The following is an 18,769-nucleotide window of genomic DNA, read 5'->3' on the forward strand; positions in this document are numbered from 1 at the left end:
GAAAGCCAGTTAGTAAGAAAGATGAGTAAAAGCTTTGCAGAAAGAAAGACATAAACAGAAAGGACTCTCAGGATTGCTGCTGGCTTTCCAATTCCTGGGACCAGTTCTTCCAGAAGCCTGGGTGTGTTCTTGATCTTGGATTCTATGAGACACTCCAGTCTCTTCATCACATCTTCCCCTTTCTCTGGCATATACTAAGTAAAATTGATTTTTGTTGACAACCAGAAGACTTCTAATTAATAAATCACTGTGGTCAGATTTAATGATACAACTGGCAAGAAGTGGCAACTATGAATTACTCAGTTTATTGGTTACTCAGACAAAAAGTAAAAGAGGTATAAAATGCAAAGGATTGTAAAAAGCTTTATGAAATTAATAACTAGACCACATGCATAAAATCTATTTCACTGGTGCTTCCACTTTCTTCAGTCAATGGCACTCTCTTTTAAAGCTGACTGGAACCAAGAGTTTCAGTTATACACATGTGGCTATAATCTTCGAAGCTGCTAAATTTGTTCATTCAGCAAATAGTGCTTGGGTGCCTAGGACATGCTAGACTTCGGGAAAGATGCTGCCTCTGCCTCCAGGCTACATGGAGGAATGAAGTAGCAGATAGACTGTTCAGTGCTGGGTAAGTATGAATTATCAAACCGGCCCTGGGTCTGAGCTCACAGGATGTGCACTCAGGGAACCATAGGAGGAATCAAAGAGGCCATCCTGGAGGAAGTAACTGTTTTTCCTGAAGGGCCAAGAGACATCAGGCAGGCAGAACAAAGAGAATAGTATGCAGAGACATGACAGTCACAGAGAGCCTGGCATGCTCTGGGAAGGGGTGGTTAATCAACACAGGGGAATGGCAAATTACAAAGCTAGAAAAGTATTCTAGATGGCTGGAATACCAAGTTCAGTCTCTCCACTTTCGTTTCGGGTATAAACAAAAACCAAAACAGAGCTCTGGTTTATTTTTACAACAGTATTAGCCTGAAAAGGGGATGAATTCCAACATATATTGGTGAGGTTGGTTTGGACATCACTTCTTCCAGGAAGCCTTCTTTGATCAGGTCTCACCTAAGACAAGGTAAGAAGGCCATTCTCCACCCCAACAGCACTCAGTCATAAAAGTGGGCACGTGGCAGTAAGATTGCCCAATTGCTTGTCTATGGCCCCCACTAGATTGTGGGCTCCTTGTTCATCACAGTATTCCCAGCCCCGTACAAAGCAGGCAGTTAGGCACTGTCAGACACCACTCAGACCTTCATTACCAGAAGACAGAATTATTTCCCCTGGCTCCTTAGGAAACACTTCCCAGTTTCCGGCCCTCAAGGCAAGGTCTACCGGTCAAGTTTAAATTTCTGTTAAAATATTTTTAAAAAGACATTTATTTTTCTTTCTTTCTTTCTTTCTTTTTGGCACAGAGTCTTCCTTTGTCACCCAGGCTGGAGTGCAGTGGGTGATCTTGGCTCACTGCAACCTCCGCCTCCCAGGCAAAAGCAATCCTCCTGCCTCAGCCTCCCAAGTAGCTGGGATTACAGGCACTTGCCACCACGCCTAGCTAATTTTTGAATTTTTAGTAGAGACGAGGTTTCACCATGTTGACCAGACTGGTCTTGAACTCCTGACCTCAGGTGATCTGCCCACCTCGGCCTCACAAAGTGCTGGGATTATAGGCGTGAGTCATTGCACCCAGACTAAAAGACATTTATTTCTTTCCAAATATAAAAGAGCATATCCTTTTGAAGCAGTCTGATTTGTCAGAATTATCTGGAAAGCTCCCCACTGTAGTAAGCCAGACAGCACCTTCCATTCTGTGACTATGTCCCCCAGGCCTGGATCCCCCAACACAGGGCCACAATCTGAAATAGCATCACTGCCACTGCCTCGTTCAACAATCACCACTTTAGAATAGAAGCATCTTCAGAGCTCACATTATAAGCTCCAAGAGAACAGGACAATGTCATTCACTTATACATCCCCCGCCGTGCCTGATACAGTGGCTCAGCCAGAAAAAAAAAACACTTAGTAATTATTTATTAACTAGAGTCGTAGAGCTCTGTTTGTTGCAGGATGCCTGCAATTTCTGCACTCTGAAGTGTTACTTATTTCTACAAAGGAAATCAGCCAGGCACACCCCTGCCAAAAGCAACACACCGATTGTTATAATAGAATTCCTTTCCTCTCATCCTTCCATCCCTCAATTTTCTAAACTTCTTGGAACATTTTAAGAATAATCTGCTTTCCCATTTGCTTGATTTAGAGCTATAATGAGGTGGTAAGGAACTGGGGTGGTTGGTAACTGTTGCTGCCTATTACAGGCATCTATGCACAGTACTGTTTTAGTTAAACAAATGAGCTCAGATGTTCTGGCAGCAGGCAACTAACAAATCATCATTTGCAGTAAATAAAAGTAAAATGGTACTGTAAAAATGTGCCAATGTTTCCAAGAATATTACGATTAGAAACGAAATGTTATTTCTGAAGGCAGATTTGGGCAGTAAAAACACGTAAAAGGGGGCAAAAAGGCAGTGTCAAATATTCATACTAATTCAGACTAAATAAGTATCACACAGTATACTTCAAGCTTAATGCATACATAAATTCCATACCTCCAGGTCAGTTTGAAAACTGTCAATAGTGGGAAATTAGGGATAAATACTTAAAACTAGTAATCTCTTAGTCAAAGTAGCTAAACAAACTAAACTCTCAACAACCATACTGATCCAATGACCAGGTGTGACTCTCCCTGAGGCAATCCATATATTAGAGGCCTTCTTCTCAGAGGATGGCCACACTATCACTTTGCCAGCAACATAAACAGATGGGAGTCACAAAACTGGAATCTTGGTTTTATTTTGTTTTTTACTGATACAGAATAATTGTAAATATTTGTGGGATACATGTGGTATTTTGATGCACGTATACAGTGTGTAATGATCAAGTCAGAGTGATTGGGACATCCATCATCTCAAACATTTACCATTTCTTTGTGTCAGTTTTGCTGGTGACATCACAATGAACAATTACTAAGGGATTGGAGACCTGCGCCCAAGAGTCAATCAATCAACCTTTCTCTCTCTCTCTCTCTCTCTTTCTCTCTCTCTCTCTCTCACACACACACACACACACACACACACACACACACACACACAAAATCTGAAACACAGTTAAGAACCTTCATTGGGCTACCCGAAAGATAATTCGGTAAGGAAGTGATTATGAAAATTTTCACAACTAGACTGGGTACTAAAAAATACAAAAAAATTAGCTGGGCGTGGTGGCGGGTGCCTGTAGTCCCAACTATTTCAGAGGCTGAGGCAGGAGAATGGCGTGAACCCAGAAGGCGGAGCTTGGAGTGAGCCGAGATCGCACCACTGCACTCTAGCCTGGGCAACAGAGTGAGACTCTGTCTCAAAAACAACAACCACAACAACAACCACAACAACAACAACAGCAACAACAACAAAGACCAATCAGTTTCCTTCCACAGGTTTTCTAAAATTTTCTTGTCAAAAACCTTGATGGAGTGAGTCACTTAAAAAGTGCACTTCACCAGCAACAGAAAAGAACTCTGGAGGGGTACAGGTTTTAAAGCTGCCACAAGAGAGTTGCCCATTTGGAGGATTTACTGTACCATGTGTATTGGTAGAAAAGAAAACGTAAGTTTTAGTCAAGTCACCAGGCTCTAAAACTGGTTCTTGTTCTACTCAGACTTTGGATTCCTGGAATTTTACTTTAAACTCCTTGCATGCCTCAGTTTTCTTATCTGTAAAAATAAGGTTTATAATGACCCTGTCCCCTAGAAGAGATTTTCATGGGATTTAATTGCACCAATATATTTGAAAGTGTTTTGAAAGACATTTAGGCCGGGCGCGGTGGCTCAAGCCTGTAATCCCAGCACTTTGGGAGGCCGAGGCGGGCGGATCACGAGGTCAGGAGTTCGAGACCATCCTGGCTAACATGGTGAAACCCCGTCTCTACTAAAAAAATACAAAAAGCTAGCCGGGCAAGGTGGCGGGCGCCGGTAGTCCCAGCTACTCGGGAGGCTGAGGCAGGAGAATGGCGGAAACCCGGGAGGCAGAGCTTGCAGTGAGCTGAGATCCGGCCACTGCACTCCAGCCTGGGCGACAGAACGAGACTCCGTCTCAAAATAAAAAAAGACATTTAAAGGGTTAAACAAATGTGAAGCATTATTTTAATGTATTAGCTATGGGGAAATCACTACATTTTGGAATCAATAATAGCTATCATTTTTAAAAAGTTTTATTTTGTTAATTGACATAATTATATTTATAGGGTACCATATGATATTTTGATGTATTATACATTGTATAATGAATAAATCAGGGCAATCAGCATATCCATCACCTCAAATACTTGTTATTTCTTTGTGGTGAGAACATTCAAAATTATTTTAGCCATTTTGAAATGTAAAGTACATTATGGTTAATTCTAGTCAACTTACTGTATAATAGAACACCAGAACTTATCCCTCTTATCTAATGTAACTTTGTACCTGTTGACCTCTCTGCTTCTCCCTGCCTGTCCTACCCAGCCTTCAGTGCCACTGTTCTACTGTTTACCTCTATGGATCAACTTTTTAAGTTTTCACAGATGAGTGACATCATGTCCTATTTGTCTTTATGCTTGACTTATTTCACTTAATGTCTTGTGGGTTCATCCAGGTGCTGCAAAGGGCAGGATTTCATTTATTTTTGTGCCTGAATAGTATTCCATTGTGTATATGTACCTCATTTAAAAAAATTCATCCATTGATGGATACTTAGGTTGATTCCATATCTTGGCCATTGTAAATAGTGCTGCAGTAAACATGGGAGTGCAGATATCTCTTTGACATACTGATTTTGTTTCTTTTGGATATAGAAGTTGAGTATCCCTAATCCAAAAATCTGAAATCCAGAATGCTCCAAAATCCAAAACTTTTTGAGCACTGACATGATGCTTAGAGAATAATAGTCATTGCACTATTTTGGATTTTGGGTTTTTGGATTAGGGATGCTCAGCTATAATGCAAATATTTCAAAATCGGGGAAAAAAAAATCTGAAGTCAGAAATGCTCCTGGTACCAAGCATTTTGGGTGAGGGATGCTCAATGTTTATACCCAGTAGTTGGATTATTGGATTATGTGGTAGTTCTATTTTTAATTTGTTGGAAAACCTCCCTACTGTTGTCCTTAATGGCTGTACTAATTTACTTTCCTAGTGCCTTGGTCTGTTTTGTGTTGCTATAAAGGAATACCTGAGGCTGGATAATTTCTAAAGAAAAGAGGTTTATTTGGCTCACACTTCTGCAGGCTGGTAGCAGCATCTGCATCTGATGAGGGTCTCAGGCTGCTTCTGCTCATGGCAGAAGGTGAAGGGGAGCTGGTGTGTACAGAGAACATATGATGAGAAAGGGAACAATGGGGTGAGGAGATGCCAGGCTCTTTTTCACAACCAGTACTAATGGGAACTAATAGAGTGAGAAGTGATTCACTTCTGAGGGAGAGTATCAATCTGTTCATAAGGGATCTGCCCCCATAACCCAGACACCTGCCATTAGGCCCCATCTCTAACATTGGGGATCAGATTTCAATGTGAGGTTTATAGGGATCAAACATCCAAATTATAGCACCTACCAACATTGTATAAGAGTTTCCCTTTCTCTGCATCCTTGCCAACGTTTGTAATTTTTTGTCTTTTTATTAATAGCCATTCTAACTGGGTGATGTGATATCTCATTGTGGTTTTGATTTGCTTTTCCCTGGTGATTAGTGGTGATGAACATATTTTTCATATACCTGTTGCCATTTGTATGTCTTTTTTTTTTTTTTTGAGACAGAATTTTGCTCTTGTTGCCCAGGCTGGAGTATAATGACATGATCTTGGCTCACCACAACCTCTGCCTCCTGGGTTCAAGCGATTCTCCTGCCTCAGCCTCCCCAGTAGCTGGGATTACAGGCATGTGCCACCATGCCTGGCTAATTTTGTATTTTTAGTAGAGATGGGATTTCTCCATGTTGGTCAGGCAGGTCTCAAACTCCCGACCTCAGGTGATCCTCCTGCCTCAGCCTCCCAGAGTGCTGGGATTACAGGTGTGAGCCACTGCACCCGGCCTTGTATATCTTCTTTTGAGGGGTGTCTATTTAGGTCTTTTGTTCATTTTTAAATTGGATTTTTTTTTTTTTTCTGTTGAGTTCCTTATGTATCCGGGATGAGTCCCTTGTCAGATGCATAGTTTGCAAGTATTTTCTCCTTTTCTTTGGATTGTCTGTTCACTTTGTTGTTTCCTTTGCTGTGCAGAAGCTTTTTAGTTTGATATAACCCTATTTGTCTATTTTTGCTTTTGTTCTCTGTGCTTTTGAGGTCTTGTCCAACAAGTCCTTGCCCAGACCAATGTCCTCCAGCATTTCACCTAAGTGTTCTTCAAGTAGTTTCATAGTTTCAGGTTGTACATTTAAGTCTGTATTTTAAGTTGATTTTTATAAGTGGTTAGAGATAGGGGTCTAGTTTCATTTTTCTGCATGTGAATATTCAGTTTACTCAGTACCATTTGTTGAAGAGATTGTTCTTTCCCCAATGTGTGTTCTTGATGCCTTTGTCAAAAATCGTGTATGGATTTATTTCTGGGTTCTTTATTCTGTTGAACTATTGAAAAAAGAAATAAGGTAATACATTTTCAGTAGCTATTAAAAAAACACCTAGCAATAAATTTAACTGAGGAGGTAAAGATCTCTGCAATGTAAACTATAAGATATTGATGAAAAAAATTGAAGAAGACATAAATATATGCAAAGAATATCCCTTGTTATGTATCAGAAGAATAAATATTGTTAAAATGTCTATGCTATCTAAAGTGATCTATAGATTCAATGCAATCCCTATCAAAATACCAGTGATATTTTTCACAGAAATAGAAAAAAAATTCTGAAATTTCTGTGGCAACACAGAAGACCCAGAATAGCCAAAGCAATCTTGAGCAAAAAGAGCAAATCTGCCTGTAATCCCAGCACTTTGGGAGGCCGAGACGGGTGGATCACGAGGTCAGGAGATCGAGACCATCCTGGTCTACACGGTGAAATCCCGTCTCTACTAAAAAAATACAAAAAACTAGCCAGGCGAGGTGGCGGGCGCCTGTAGTCCCAGCTACTCGGGAGGCTGAGGCAGGAGAATGGCGTAAACCCGGGAGGCGGAGCTTGCAGTGAGCCGAGATCGCGCCACTGCACTCCAGCCTGGGCAACAGAGCGAGACTCCGTCTCAAAAAAAAAAAAAAAAAAAGAAAAAAGAGCAAATCTGGAGACATTATGTTACCTGATTTCAAAATATACTACAAAGCAATAGTAAGCATAGCAGCATGGTACTGGCATAAAAACAAACACAGACAAATGGAACAGAGTCTATCATTTATTGAGGATTTACTTTGTGCCAGGCACTGTTCTAAGCACTTTATCGATACTGTATAATTTAATCATAATAACCTTATGAAGGTACTGTTACTATTTGTGTTTTATATATGAGGAAATTAAGACATAAAGATTTAACAAACCAGCCCAAGGTCAACTATCTAGTAAATAGTTGAACAGGAGTTGGAATGCACTTAAAAAAATTGTGGTGAAATATACACGATGTAAAATGATTTTAACCATTTTAAAGTGTGTAGTTCTCTGGCATTAAGTATTTTCACATTGTTGTGCAACCATTACCACCATCCATCTCTAAAACTTTTTAATCTTGGCAAACTTAAACTCTATACTGACTAAACACTAATTCCCTATTTTCCCATCCCCAGCCCCTGGCAACCACCTTTTTGGTTTTTCTCTGTGAGTTTAACTCCCCTAGGAGCCTCATATAAGAGGAATTATACAATATTTATCTTTTTGTGGCTGGCTTATTTCACTTAGCATAATGTCTTCAAGGTTCATTCATGTTGTAGCATATATTGAAATTCCGTGTTTTTTTATTTATTTTTATTATTATTATTTTCTTTTGAGATGGAGTTTCACTCTTGTTGCTTAGGCTGGAGTGCAATGGCGCCATCTTGGCTCACCGCAACCTCTGCCTCCCGCATTCAAGAGATTCTCCTGCCTCAGCCTCCCGAGTAGCTGGAATTATGGGCATGCACCACCATGCCCGGCTAATTTTGTATTTTTAGTAGAGATGGGGTTTCTCCATGTTGGTCAGGCTGGTCTTGAACTCCTGACCTCAGGTGATCTGCCCGCCTTGGCCTCCCAAAGTGCTGGGATTACAGGCACGAGCCACCGCGCCTGGCAAAATTCCCTATTTCTTAAGGCTAAATAATATTCCATTGTGTGTATGTACGTTTCATTTATCCATCTATCTGTTGGTAGACATGTGGATTACTTCTACCTCTTGGCTACTGTTAATGGAGCTGCTATGAACATGAGTGTACAACTATCTCTTCAAGACCCTGCTTTTACTTCTTTTGGGTATCTACCCGGAAGTAGAACTGCTGGATCGTATGGTAATTTTATGTTTAATTTTTTGAGGAACTGCCGTATTTTTTGCCATAGTGGCTGCACCATTTTTCGTACCATCAGTGTACAAGGGTCCTAATTTCTCTGCATCCTTGCTAACACTTGTTACTTTCTGTTTTTTTCCTTCATCCCTCCCTCCCTCCCTCCCTCCCTCCCTCCCTCCCTCCTTCCCTCCTCTTCCTCCTTCCTCTTCTTCCTCCTCTTTTTTTTTTTTTTTTTTGAGATGGAGTCTGACTCTGTCTCCCAGGTTGGAGTACAGTGGGACGATCTTGGCTCGCTGCAAACTCCACCTCCTGGGTTCAAGCGATTCTCCTGCCGCAGCCTCCCGAGTAACTGGGATCACAGGTGTGTACTACCATGCCCGGCTAATTTTTGTGTTTTTAGTAGAGATGGGTTTCACCATATTGGCCAGGCTGGTCTCGAACTCCTGACCTCAAGTGATCTGCCCTCCTCAGCCTCCCAAAGTGCTGGGATTACAGGTGTGAGCCCACCTTGCCTGGCCTTTTTTTTTTTTTTTTTTTTTTTTAAATAAAAGCCATCCCAATGGGTATGTAGTATTATCCCACTCTGGTTTTAGTGTTTCACTAATGACTAGTGATGTTGAGCATGTTTTCGTGTACTTATTGGCCATTTCTATATCCTCTTTGGAAAATGGCTATTTAAGTCATTGGTTCATTTTAAAATTGGATTGTTTGGTTTTTGTTGTTGTTGAGTTGTAGGAGTTTTAAAAGTATATTCTGGATATCAGTCTCTTATCAGATATGTGATTTACAAATACTTGTTTTCCATTCTGTGGGTTGACTTTCACTCTGTAGATAGTATCCTTTGACGCACAGAAGTTTTTAATTTTGGTAAAGTCCAGCATGTCTGTTTTTTTCTGTTGATACCTGTGCTTTTTGGTGTCACATCCAAGAAATCGTTGTCAAATGCAATCTCAAGAAACATATTTTCTTCTAAGCTTTATTTCTGTCTCTGTCTGTGCCTCTTTTCTCTGTGTCAGTTTGAGTCTGTCTCTGTATCTGTTTCTGTTTGTATCTTTGTATCTTTTTTCTACATATTTATAAACCACCAAAACATATATGTGTCATCTCTCTTTTCTTGCCTTATTTCTTCATTTTCCTTTTTTTTTTGTAGAACTTTTTGAAAGTATTGCAGAAATCATGACACTGCCTGTATTTCCCAAAAATAATAGCATCTTTCTAAACTATAATTAGTACTGCCTTTAGAATCGGGCACACAGGGCCCCTGCCTTGTGCTCTCTACTTTGGAGTGCCTTCCTTGAATTTTGCTAAGTCTCCCCGCTGCCTCAATGCCTAAAAGGCAGGGTGCCCCAAGCTCTTCTCTTTAGGAGTCTCATATTTAGAATTACAGTAAATTTCCTAATTATATTGAAAATTGAAGTGTAACTTTTTTTTTTTTTTTGCTGATCTTACTGTTCACTACTGTGTACCATATTTTTCTTCTAAATTATTTTTCTTATCTTTATATATTTCTTTAACTGATTAGTGTGTACATATTTAGTATTATAGTCATTAATTACCTTTATTCTTCTGTCTTTCCAGTACTGAGTTGAAACTCTTAGAGGAAGCAACCATTTCAGTCTGCAGGTCATTAGGTAAGTGGGGAAAATGTGTGTGTGTGTGTGTGTGTGGGGCATCGTTTTCAAATTTGGTTTTAGATTTTGATAGTATATGAATTGAATTAATGAAGTAATTATTCTTCTTTGATAGCAGTAGTAATAATTTTTTCTATTCATGGCATTCACAGATGCTGCTAGAAGGTACCCTTCAGTCAATAGCAATATGACACATGCTTGACTATATCTGCAGTAGTGGCAATGGACTCTGCTAAACCATAGACAGTCTTTCGGCTTATTCTTTTTGTGAATTTTGAAATACTGAAAATAATGTGATTTACCAACTGCTGTTATTGACTATGTTCACCAGAATAATTATTACTTATTAAAATCTATTAGGAATATATATTAGAAAGTTTCTGTAACAAATTGATATTATGGCAAAGAGCATGGAATCCAGAATCACTTTATGATTTTAATTTCAGCTGTGAGACTTATTAGCTGAGCTTTAATTTCCTCATATAAGTTGAGGATAAGGACAACTATTTACAGGATTCTTATAAGGAAAAATTAGGTAATATGAAATATTCAGTACAATGTATGGCATGTAGTCATTGCAAACCAGTTATATCAGCAAATGTTACCTTTTTCAGGTCTTGTTTTTCAAATGCTTAACTTTCAAGTTCATAGCAATTGGAAGAAATTGTATATATTTTTAAAATGCAGGCAGTTATACTTAGATTGCATTGGTGCTTTGAAAATTAAAGATAATGTGTCTGTAAAATACCTAGTGTACAGGAGTGTAATAAGTGAGAACAATATTCTGTTTTAAAATCAAGCTATATAGGCCAGACACTGTGGCTCACGCCTATAATCCCAGCATTTTGGGAGGCTGATGTGGGTGGATCATGAAGTCAGGAGTTCAAGACCATCTTGGCCAAGATGGTGAAACCCTGTCTGTACTGAAAGTCCAAAAATTAGCCAGGCATGGTGGCAGGCGCCTGTAATCCCGGCTACTCGGGAGGCTGAGGCAGAGAATTGCTTGAACCCAGGAGGCAGAGGTTGCAGTGAGCCAAGAGGGTGCCGCTGCACTCCAGCGTGGGAGACAGAGCAAGACTCTGTCTCAAAAAAAATTAAAAAAAAAAAAAAATCAAGCTATATGGATAACTCCCATATAAACTATTTTGCTAAAAACAGTTTTTGATGATTTTTTTTTTTTTTTTAAGAGAGAGAGTCTTACTTTGCTGCCCAGGCTGGAGTGCACTGGTGCCATTGTGGCTCACTGCAGCCTTGATCTTCTGGGCTTCAGTGATCCTTCCACCTCAGCCTCCTGAGAAGCTGGGGCTACAGGTGCATGGCACCACACCTGCCTAATGATTTTATTTTATTTTTGTAGAGATGGGGGTCTCCTGTGTTGCCGAGGCTAGTCTTAGGCTCCTGGCTGTAAGCCATCCTCCTCCTACCTTGGACCCCCAAAGTGTTGGGATATTACAGGCGTCAGCCACTGTGCCTGGGCCCAAATATTTTTGTTTTTAAAAACAAACTATGTTGATAATGAAAAAGGTGTTATTGTAGTAGTTGCCTTGCCTTGCAACCATAGCTTAGGGAATTTTTTGCTTAATAGAGCTGGCTTTCAAAAGCCATGTTGCAATTCAGTGCTGAAAATTAAGCAGTTTGATGTAACAATATTAGTGTAGTTACTGTGATAATGACTTTTAAGGTGACTTTGGGTTTTTATAAAAATTAAAAAATTAAAAGATGAAAAAACAGAAAAATATAACAAAATAAAGCAATAAGAAAACAAATAAAGAAAAAAATTACATTAAGAAAACCGAAAATAACTGGGAGTGGTGGCTCATGCCTATAATACTGGTAACTTAGGAGGCTGAGGCAGGAGGGTTGCTTGAGGTCAGAGTTCAAGACCAGCTTAGGCAACATAATAAGATTCTATCTCTACACACAAAAAAATTGAAAAAACTTAGCCAGGCATGGTGGCACGTGCCTGTAGTCTCAGCTGCTTGGGAGACTGAGGCAGGAGGATTGACTGAGCCCAGGAATTTGAGGCTGTAGGGAACTGTGATGGTGCCACTGGACTCCAGTCTGGACAATAGAGCAAGACTCCAAATCTAGGGGCAAAAAAAAGCAAGTAATATTTACTCATTATATATAATGTGGAAAGCATACTAAAATGTAAACAAAGTAGTAATTGCTCATAATTTGAAAACCCTGACATAGGCATTATTGATATTTTTGTATTTTTTCTTCTACTTATGCAATGGATATAAATTTATATATATATCATCCACCGTACAGACATACACACACTCACACACACACACACACATTTTAATCTGTGTTTTTCCTTTGACATTGTATCAGGAATGTGTTCATGTTTAAAAATACTTTTGGGAACAGCAAAAAAAGATATACATTTATTGCCCCAAATTCCAGTAAATATGATGATGGTTCGGCTAAAATAAAAATCATCTCATATTAAGCAGTACATATGTAATCGCTGCTAATCTTTAGTGACAGTTTCATATAAATGGTATTATTTATATTTTGTTTACACTCAGCAGCATGTCAGGAACCTCTTCACATCAATAAGTATAAATGCATATCAACTTTAAGGGCTTTGTGAGTATGCCTAGTTTCCTTTTTGAAAAAAAAATTTTTTTTAAGTGCTCGTCTACTGTCAACAATTTTCCTTCTCTTTTTTCTTTTTTTGGTCTGAAAATGTTCTATTTTTTTCTTCGCTTTTGAAGCATATGTTTTGCTGGATATAGAACTTTAGATAGACATTAATTTATTTTCCATACTTTAAAGGTGTCATTTCGTTATTTTTTAGCTTTTCTTGTTTTTGTTGTGAAGAAAGCAGTCAACCTTATTGTTGCTTCTTTGAAAATAATGGAAATTTTAACTTCTGGCTGCTTTTAAGTTTTTCTTTTTATCTTTTGATTTTCAGTAGCCTTAGAGTGAGGTGCTGAGGAGAAGTTTTCTTTGTTTTTTTGTCGCCTGAGGTTTGTAGAGATTCTTAAATCTGTGGGTTGGTGTCTTTTATCAGTATTGGAAAATTCTTAGCCATTATCTGTTTATATATAAAATTTTTGTTCTATTCTGTCTCTCCTCTCCTCCTGGGACACTTGTTATACTTGTGTTCAATGCTTTTGTTTCCATTGTGTCCCATATACTTGTTAGGCCTTTTTTTCTTTTGTAGTTTACATTATTTTTCTCTCTGACCTTCAATGAGATATTTTCTGTTAATTCATCTTTAGTTTCTAATCTTTTCCTTTTTTTTTTTTTTAATTTTTATTTTGAGACAGTGTCTTACTCTGTTTCCCAGGCTAGAGTGCAGTGGCACTATCACTGCTCACTGCAACCTCAACTTCCTGGGCTCAAGAGATCCTTCCACTTCAACCTCCTGAGTAGCTGGGACTACAGGCATATGTCACTATGCCTGGATAATTTTTAAGTTTTCTGCAGAGGTGGGATCTTGCCATGTTGTCTTGAGCTTCTGGGCTCAAATGATCCTCCCTTCTAGGCCCCCACAAAGTGCTGGGATTACAAGTGTGAGCTACTGTCCCTGGTACTCATCTTTTCTTCTGGTATGTCCCATTTGCTGTTAAAACTATCTACTGAGATTTTTAAAACAAGCTTTTAATTTTAGAATAGCTGTAGACTTATGGAAACATTTCAAAGCTAGTATAGAGCGTTCCTGTATAGTCTTCACCTATTTCCCCTATTTTAACATCTTACTTTAGTATGGTACATTTGTTTCAACTAAGGAATCAACATTGGTACAGATATACCCCAGAGATATTGTGGGTCAGTTCCAGACCACTGAGATAAAGCCAGTATTGCAATAAAGTGAGTTGCATGAATTTTTTGGTTTCCCCGTGCTTATAAATGTTATGTTTACATTATACCATGGTCTATCAAATGTGCAATAACATGTGTTAAATGTACGTATCTTAATCGTATAACTGTATCACAAAAAAATGCTAACACATCATCTGAGCCTTTAATGAGTCATAATCTTCTTGCTCGTGACAACATGACATCCAAGATCACTGATTCGACCAGGTGCGGTGGCTCACTCCTGTAATCCCAGCACTTTGGGAGGCTGAGGTGGGCATATCACCCGAGGTCAGGAGTTCAAGACCAGCCTGGCCAACATCGTGAAACCCCATCTCTACAAAAATACAAAAATTGACTGGGCATGATGGCAGGTGCCTTTCATCTCAGCTACTCGGGAGGCTGAGGCAGGAGAATCACAGTGAGTCGAGATCGCAGCATTGCACTCCAGCCTGGGTGACAGAGTGAGACTCTGACACACACACACAAAAAGATCACTGATTAGAGATCACTATACAGATATAACAATAAAATGCTTGAAATATTGCAAGAATTGGCTGGGCATGGTGGCCTGTAATCCTGGCACTTTGGGAGGCCAAGGCGGGAGGATTGCTTGAGTCCAGGAATTTGAGACCAGTCTGGGCAACATAGCAAGACCCTGTCTCTACAAAAAACTAAAAGAAAATTAGCCAGACATGGTGACTCCTGAGTAGCAACTCAGGAGGCTGAGATGGGAAGATCTCTTGAGCCTGGGAGGTTGAGGCTGCAGTGAGCTGTGATCACACTACTGAATTCAGCCTAGGTGACAGAGTAAGACCCGTTTCAAAAAAAAGGAAAAAAGTAAGTAAATAAATATGAAGACATTTTGCAAGAACTACCAAAATGTGATGCAGAGACATGAAGTGAGCATGTGTTGTTGGAAAAATGGCGCCGATAGACTTGCTCACTGCAAGGTTGCCACAAACCTTCAATTTGTAAAAAATGCAGTATCTTTGAAGCACAATAAAGCAAAGCATGATAAAATAAGGTTATGTTAATTCTATTAACTAAACTGCACACTTCATTCAGTCTTTCACTTGCTTTCTCCTAATGTGCCTTCACTGTTCCAGGATCCCACCTAGGGTGCCACATGACTTCTGATTGTCATGTATTTCTCTGGTCTGCAACAGTCTCTCAAATTTTCCACATTTTTGATGCCTTTTGATGATTTTGGGGAGTATTAGTAGGATATTTTCCAAAACGTTTCTCAATTTGAGTTGTCTGATGACTTTCTCATACTTAAACTGGGGTTGTAGGTTTGTGGAAGGAAGACCATGGAGATGAAGTGCTGTTCTGAACACACTGTATCAAGGGGCCATGCTGTTAATATGACTTATCACTGATGGTGTTGACATTGATCACTTGGCTGAGGTACTATTTATCAAATTTCTTCCGTGTAAAGTTGTTTCTTTCTCTCCTGATTCCTTCATTTTCAAAGGGTAGTTTTTCTAGATATCGAATTCTTGGTTAACATTTTTTTCTCTTACAGCACTTTGAACATATTATTCTACTATCTTCTGGTCTCTATTTTTTCAGATAAGTCTGACATTAATTGTATTGTTGTTCCCCTGAAAGTGTTGAGAAATTTTTTCCTGCTCCTTGTAAGATGTTCTCTTTGCCTTTTAAAAGAGTTTTTTGGCCAGGCGTGGTGGCTCACACCTGTAATTACAGCTCTTTGGGAGGCCACAGCAGGAAGATTGCTTGAGGCCAGGAGTTAGATGCCAGTCTGGGCAACATAGCAAGACCTTGTCTCTACAAAAATAAAAATAAAAATAAAAATTAGCCTGGCATGGTAGCTTGCATCTCTTAGATGTGTAGATTAATGTTTTTCATCAGTTTTGGGAAATATGTTGCCTTTTTTTCTTTTTTTTTTTCTTTTTTTAAGGAATAGGGTCTCACCCTCTTATCCAGGCTGGTCTTGAACTGCTGGCCCCAAGCATGCCTCCCACCTCAGCCTCCCAAAGCATTGGCCATTATTTTTGTTAGGCTTTTTATGCTTAGTTTTATTACCTTTTTCCTGAATGTACACATGAGGTTTTCTGGATCAGATTTCTTTTTTTTTTTTTTGAGACAGAGTTTTGCTCTTGTTGCCCAGGCTGGAGTGCAATAGTGTGATCTCCACTCACTACAACCTCCACCTCCTGGGTTCAAGCGATTCTCCTCCCTCAGCCTCCAAGTAGCTGGGATTACAGGCATACACCACCACACCCAGCTAATTTTGTATTTTTAGTAGAGATGAAGTTTCACCATGTCAGTCAGGCTGGTCTTGAACTCCTGACCTCAGGTGATCCACCCGCCTTGGCCTTCAAAGTGCTGGGATTACAGGCTTGAGCCACCACACCCAGCCCAGATTTCATATTAAATACTTCACAGTAAATAAGACATCCATTGGTCCTTCTTTGTCCTAGTTCTTACCCACTAGGATGATGCTGTGAGAGCCAGGTCAGTTGTTTTATATGATAGTCAGACTCCTTGTAGGTGAGGGATGAGGAAAAACATTTGCCAGCTTATAAAGGGTAAAGAAGCAGCTGTACCGTCCTCTCCTGAAAGAGTCTGCTCTTTCAGAGCAGAAGAGTCTGCCTTTGGCATATAAATACAACTTTTTCAGGAGCCGGGTATCCTCACTTCTTGTTTTGGCATTTTAACCTAGGGATATCTCCAAGTTCTGTGGCCTCATTTGTCCTTTTTTTTTTTTTTTTTGCTTTTTGTTCATGAGACTTTTTCCTTTAACTCTTGGCAATAAATATTTCTCATTATGCTTTTTCTCTGTATGGTTTTTCCTATAATTTGATGAGGTGTTTTGATTGGTGTATTAAGATCTTTTTCAGTTCAGAAGTTTGTTTTTCTTTTTTCTTTTTTTCATTATGGCTCTGATTTTGTGTTTTAGTTTCTTCTGCTTACCTCTTGATCACCCGTAATGTTCAGGTTGGATCTCTGTTCTTTACTTTCTGTATCTTTTTGTCTCTGTTCTTTTCTCATATTTCCTCCTTTGTATGATTGATTTCAATGTTTTGTACACTGCCAGTTCTCCTCTTTTAATGTTACTGCATTTTTAGCTTATTTCTTAATCATTTCTAGTCTTTTGTAGATAGGCTGCTCTCTTCTTTTTTTTTTTTTTTTTTTTTTTTTTTTTGTTGAAATGGAATCTTGCTCTGTCGCCCAGGCTGGAGTGCAGTGGCATGATCTTGGCTCACTGCAACCTTTGCCCCCTGATTTCAAGCCATTCTCCACCTCAGCCTCCCAAGTAATTGGGACTACAAGCATGCACCACCATGCCTAGCTAATTTTTGTATTTTTAGTAGAGATGGGGTTTTACCATATTGGCCAGGCTAGTCTTGAACTTCTGACCTCAAGTGATCTTCCTGCCTCGACCTTCCAAAGTGCTGGGATTATGGGTGTGGCTCACTGCACCCAGCCGTTTTTCTTTTTTTTTTTTTTTTGAGACATGGGCCGGGCGCGGTGGCTCAAGCCTGTAATCCCAGCACTTTGGGAGGCCGAGATGGGTGGATCACGAGGTCAGGAGATCGAAACCATCCTGGCTAACACGGTGAAACCCCATCTCTACGAAAAATACAAAAACGAGCCGGGTGAGGTGGCGGGCGCCTGTAGTCCCAGCTACTCAGGAGGCTGAGGCAGAAGAATGGCGTAAACCCGGGAGGCGGAGCTTGCAGTGAGCTGAGATCTGGCCACTGCACTCTAGTCCGAGCGACAGAGCGAGACTCCGCCTCAAAAAAAAAAAAAAAAGAGACATGGTCTTGCTCTGTCGCTCATGCTGGAGTGCAGTGGTATGATCATGGCTTACTGTAGCTTCAACCTCCTGGGCTCAAAGCAGTCCTCCTGCCTGGCCTCCTGGGTAGCTGCGACCATAGGCATGCACAACCACACCTGGCTAATTTTTGTATTTTGTGTAGAGATGGGGTTTTGTGATGTTGCCTAGGCTGGTCTTGAACTTCTGCCCACAAGCATTCCTCTCACCTTCGCCTCTCCAAGTGCTGGGATGCAGATGTGTGCTGCTGTGCCTGGCTTGCTCTCTTTTCATTACACGTGTTTCCCCCAATGGATTTCTGTTCTTCTTTAAAAAATAGATGGTTAATTTTCCTATTGTCCATTGTTGATTGCTATGTATTAAAATTCTTTTAGCAATTTTGATTTAGCTTTTCTTCTGAGGTTTCACTGTAATTCATTTCTTATCCTCTGGTTGCTGTTGTTGTTATTTTCTCGTTTTCATTAAACTAACATATTTATGGAGCACCTACTATATTACAGGAATTATCCCATAAGCTTGGGCTGTGACTGCAAAAAACACTGACCCAGGTCTCTGACCTCATGGATCTATTTATTTCATTGAGGAGCCAGATAATAAATAAGTATATCTAGTTTATATAATGGTGGCTGTTCAGAAAAATAAAGCAGAGTAAGGGGATGGGGTATAACCCATGAAGGTGCATTGTTTGCTCCCAGAGAAGCTGTGTTTATTTCCTCTTTTGCTTGTATAGATCCTATAGATGCTTGTCGAATCTGCTGTTATTTTAGTTTGAGAGCAAACTGATATATTTCCCAACCTAATTTATAGAGCCCGAGAAGGTTTTATTTGTCCAAGTCTTCTTAGTTTAAATGGGACCTTCATTACCCTCACTTCTTGGATTTGGGGTATGAGGGAATTCTGAAGTTCCCAGGTTGATCATCTGCATCAGTGTCTTTCTACCTCTCCCTCCACCATTTGCTGCTGTGTTGTCCAAGCCGAATATGTATCTCTAAATAAGGATTCTTAAAAAAAAAAATACCACTATCTTACGAAAAAAACAACTTT

At 39.7% G+C, this 18,769-nt stretch overlaps 1 protein-coding gene across 6 annotated transcripts in view; it reads left to right on the plus strand.

Moving 5' to 3' along the window:
- DYM (dymeclin) overlaps window positions 1-18,769 on the plus strand; it is a 437,123-nt gene that overhangs the window by 54,248 nt on the left and 364,106 nt on the right. For 5 of the 6 annotated variants that reach the window (XM_033177780.1, XM_033177784.1, XM_033177783.1 and 2 more), the window contains exon 3: window positions 10,052-10,104. In XM_033177780.1, coding sequence (XP_033033671.1) covers window positions 10,052-10,104 — 53 coding nt within the window. Of the gene's footprint in view, window positions 1-3,081; window positions 3,199-10,051; window positions 10,105-18,769 lie in introns of those variants that run through there. The other variant, XM_033177785.1, reaches the window with a different exon arrangement.

This window comes from Trachypithecus francoisi, unplaced genomic scaffold (assembly GCF_009764315.1).
Source record: "Trachypithecus francoisi isolate TF-2019V2 unplaced genomic scaffold, Tfra_2.0 Lachesis_group19, whole genome shotgun sequence".
In the NCBI taxonomy this organism is placed as follows: Eukaryota; Metazoa; Chordata; class Mammalia; order Primates; family Cercopithecidae; genus Trachypithecus; species Trachypithecus francoisi.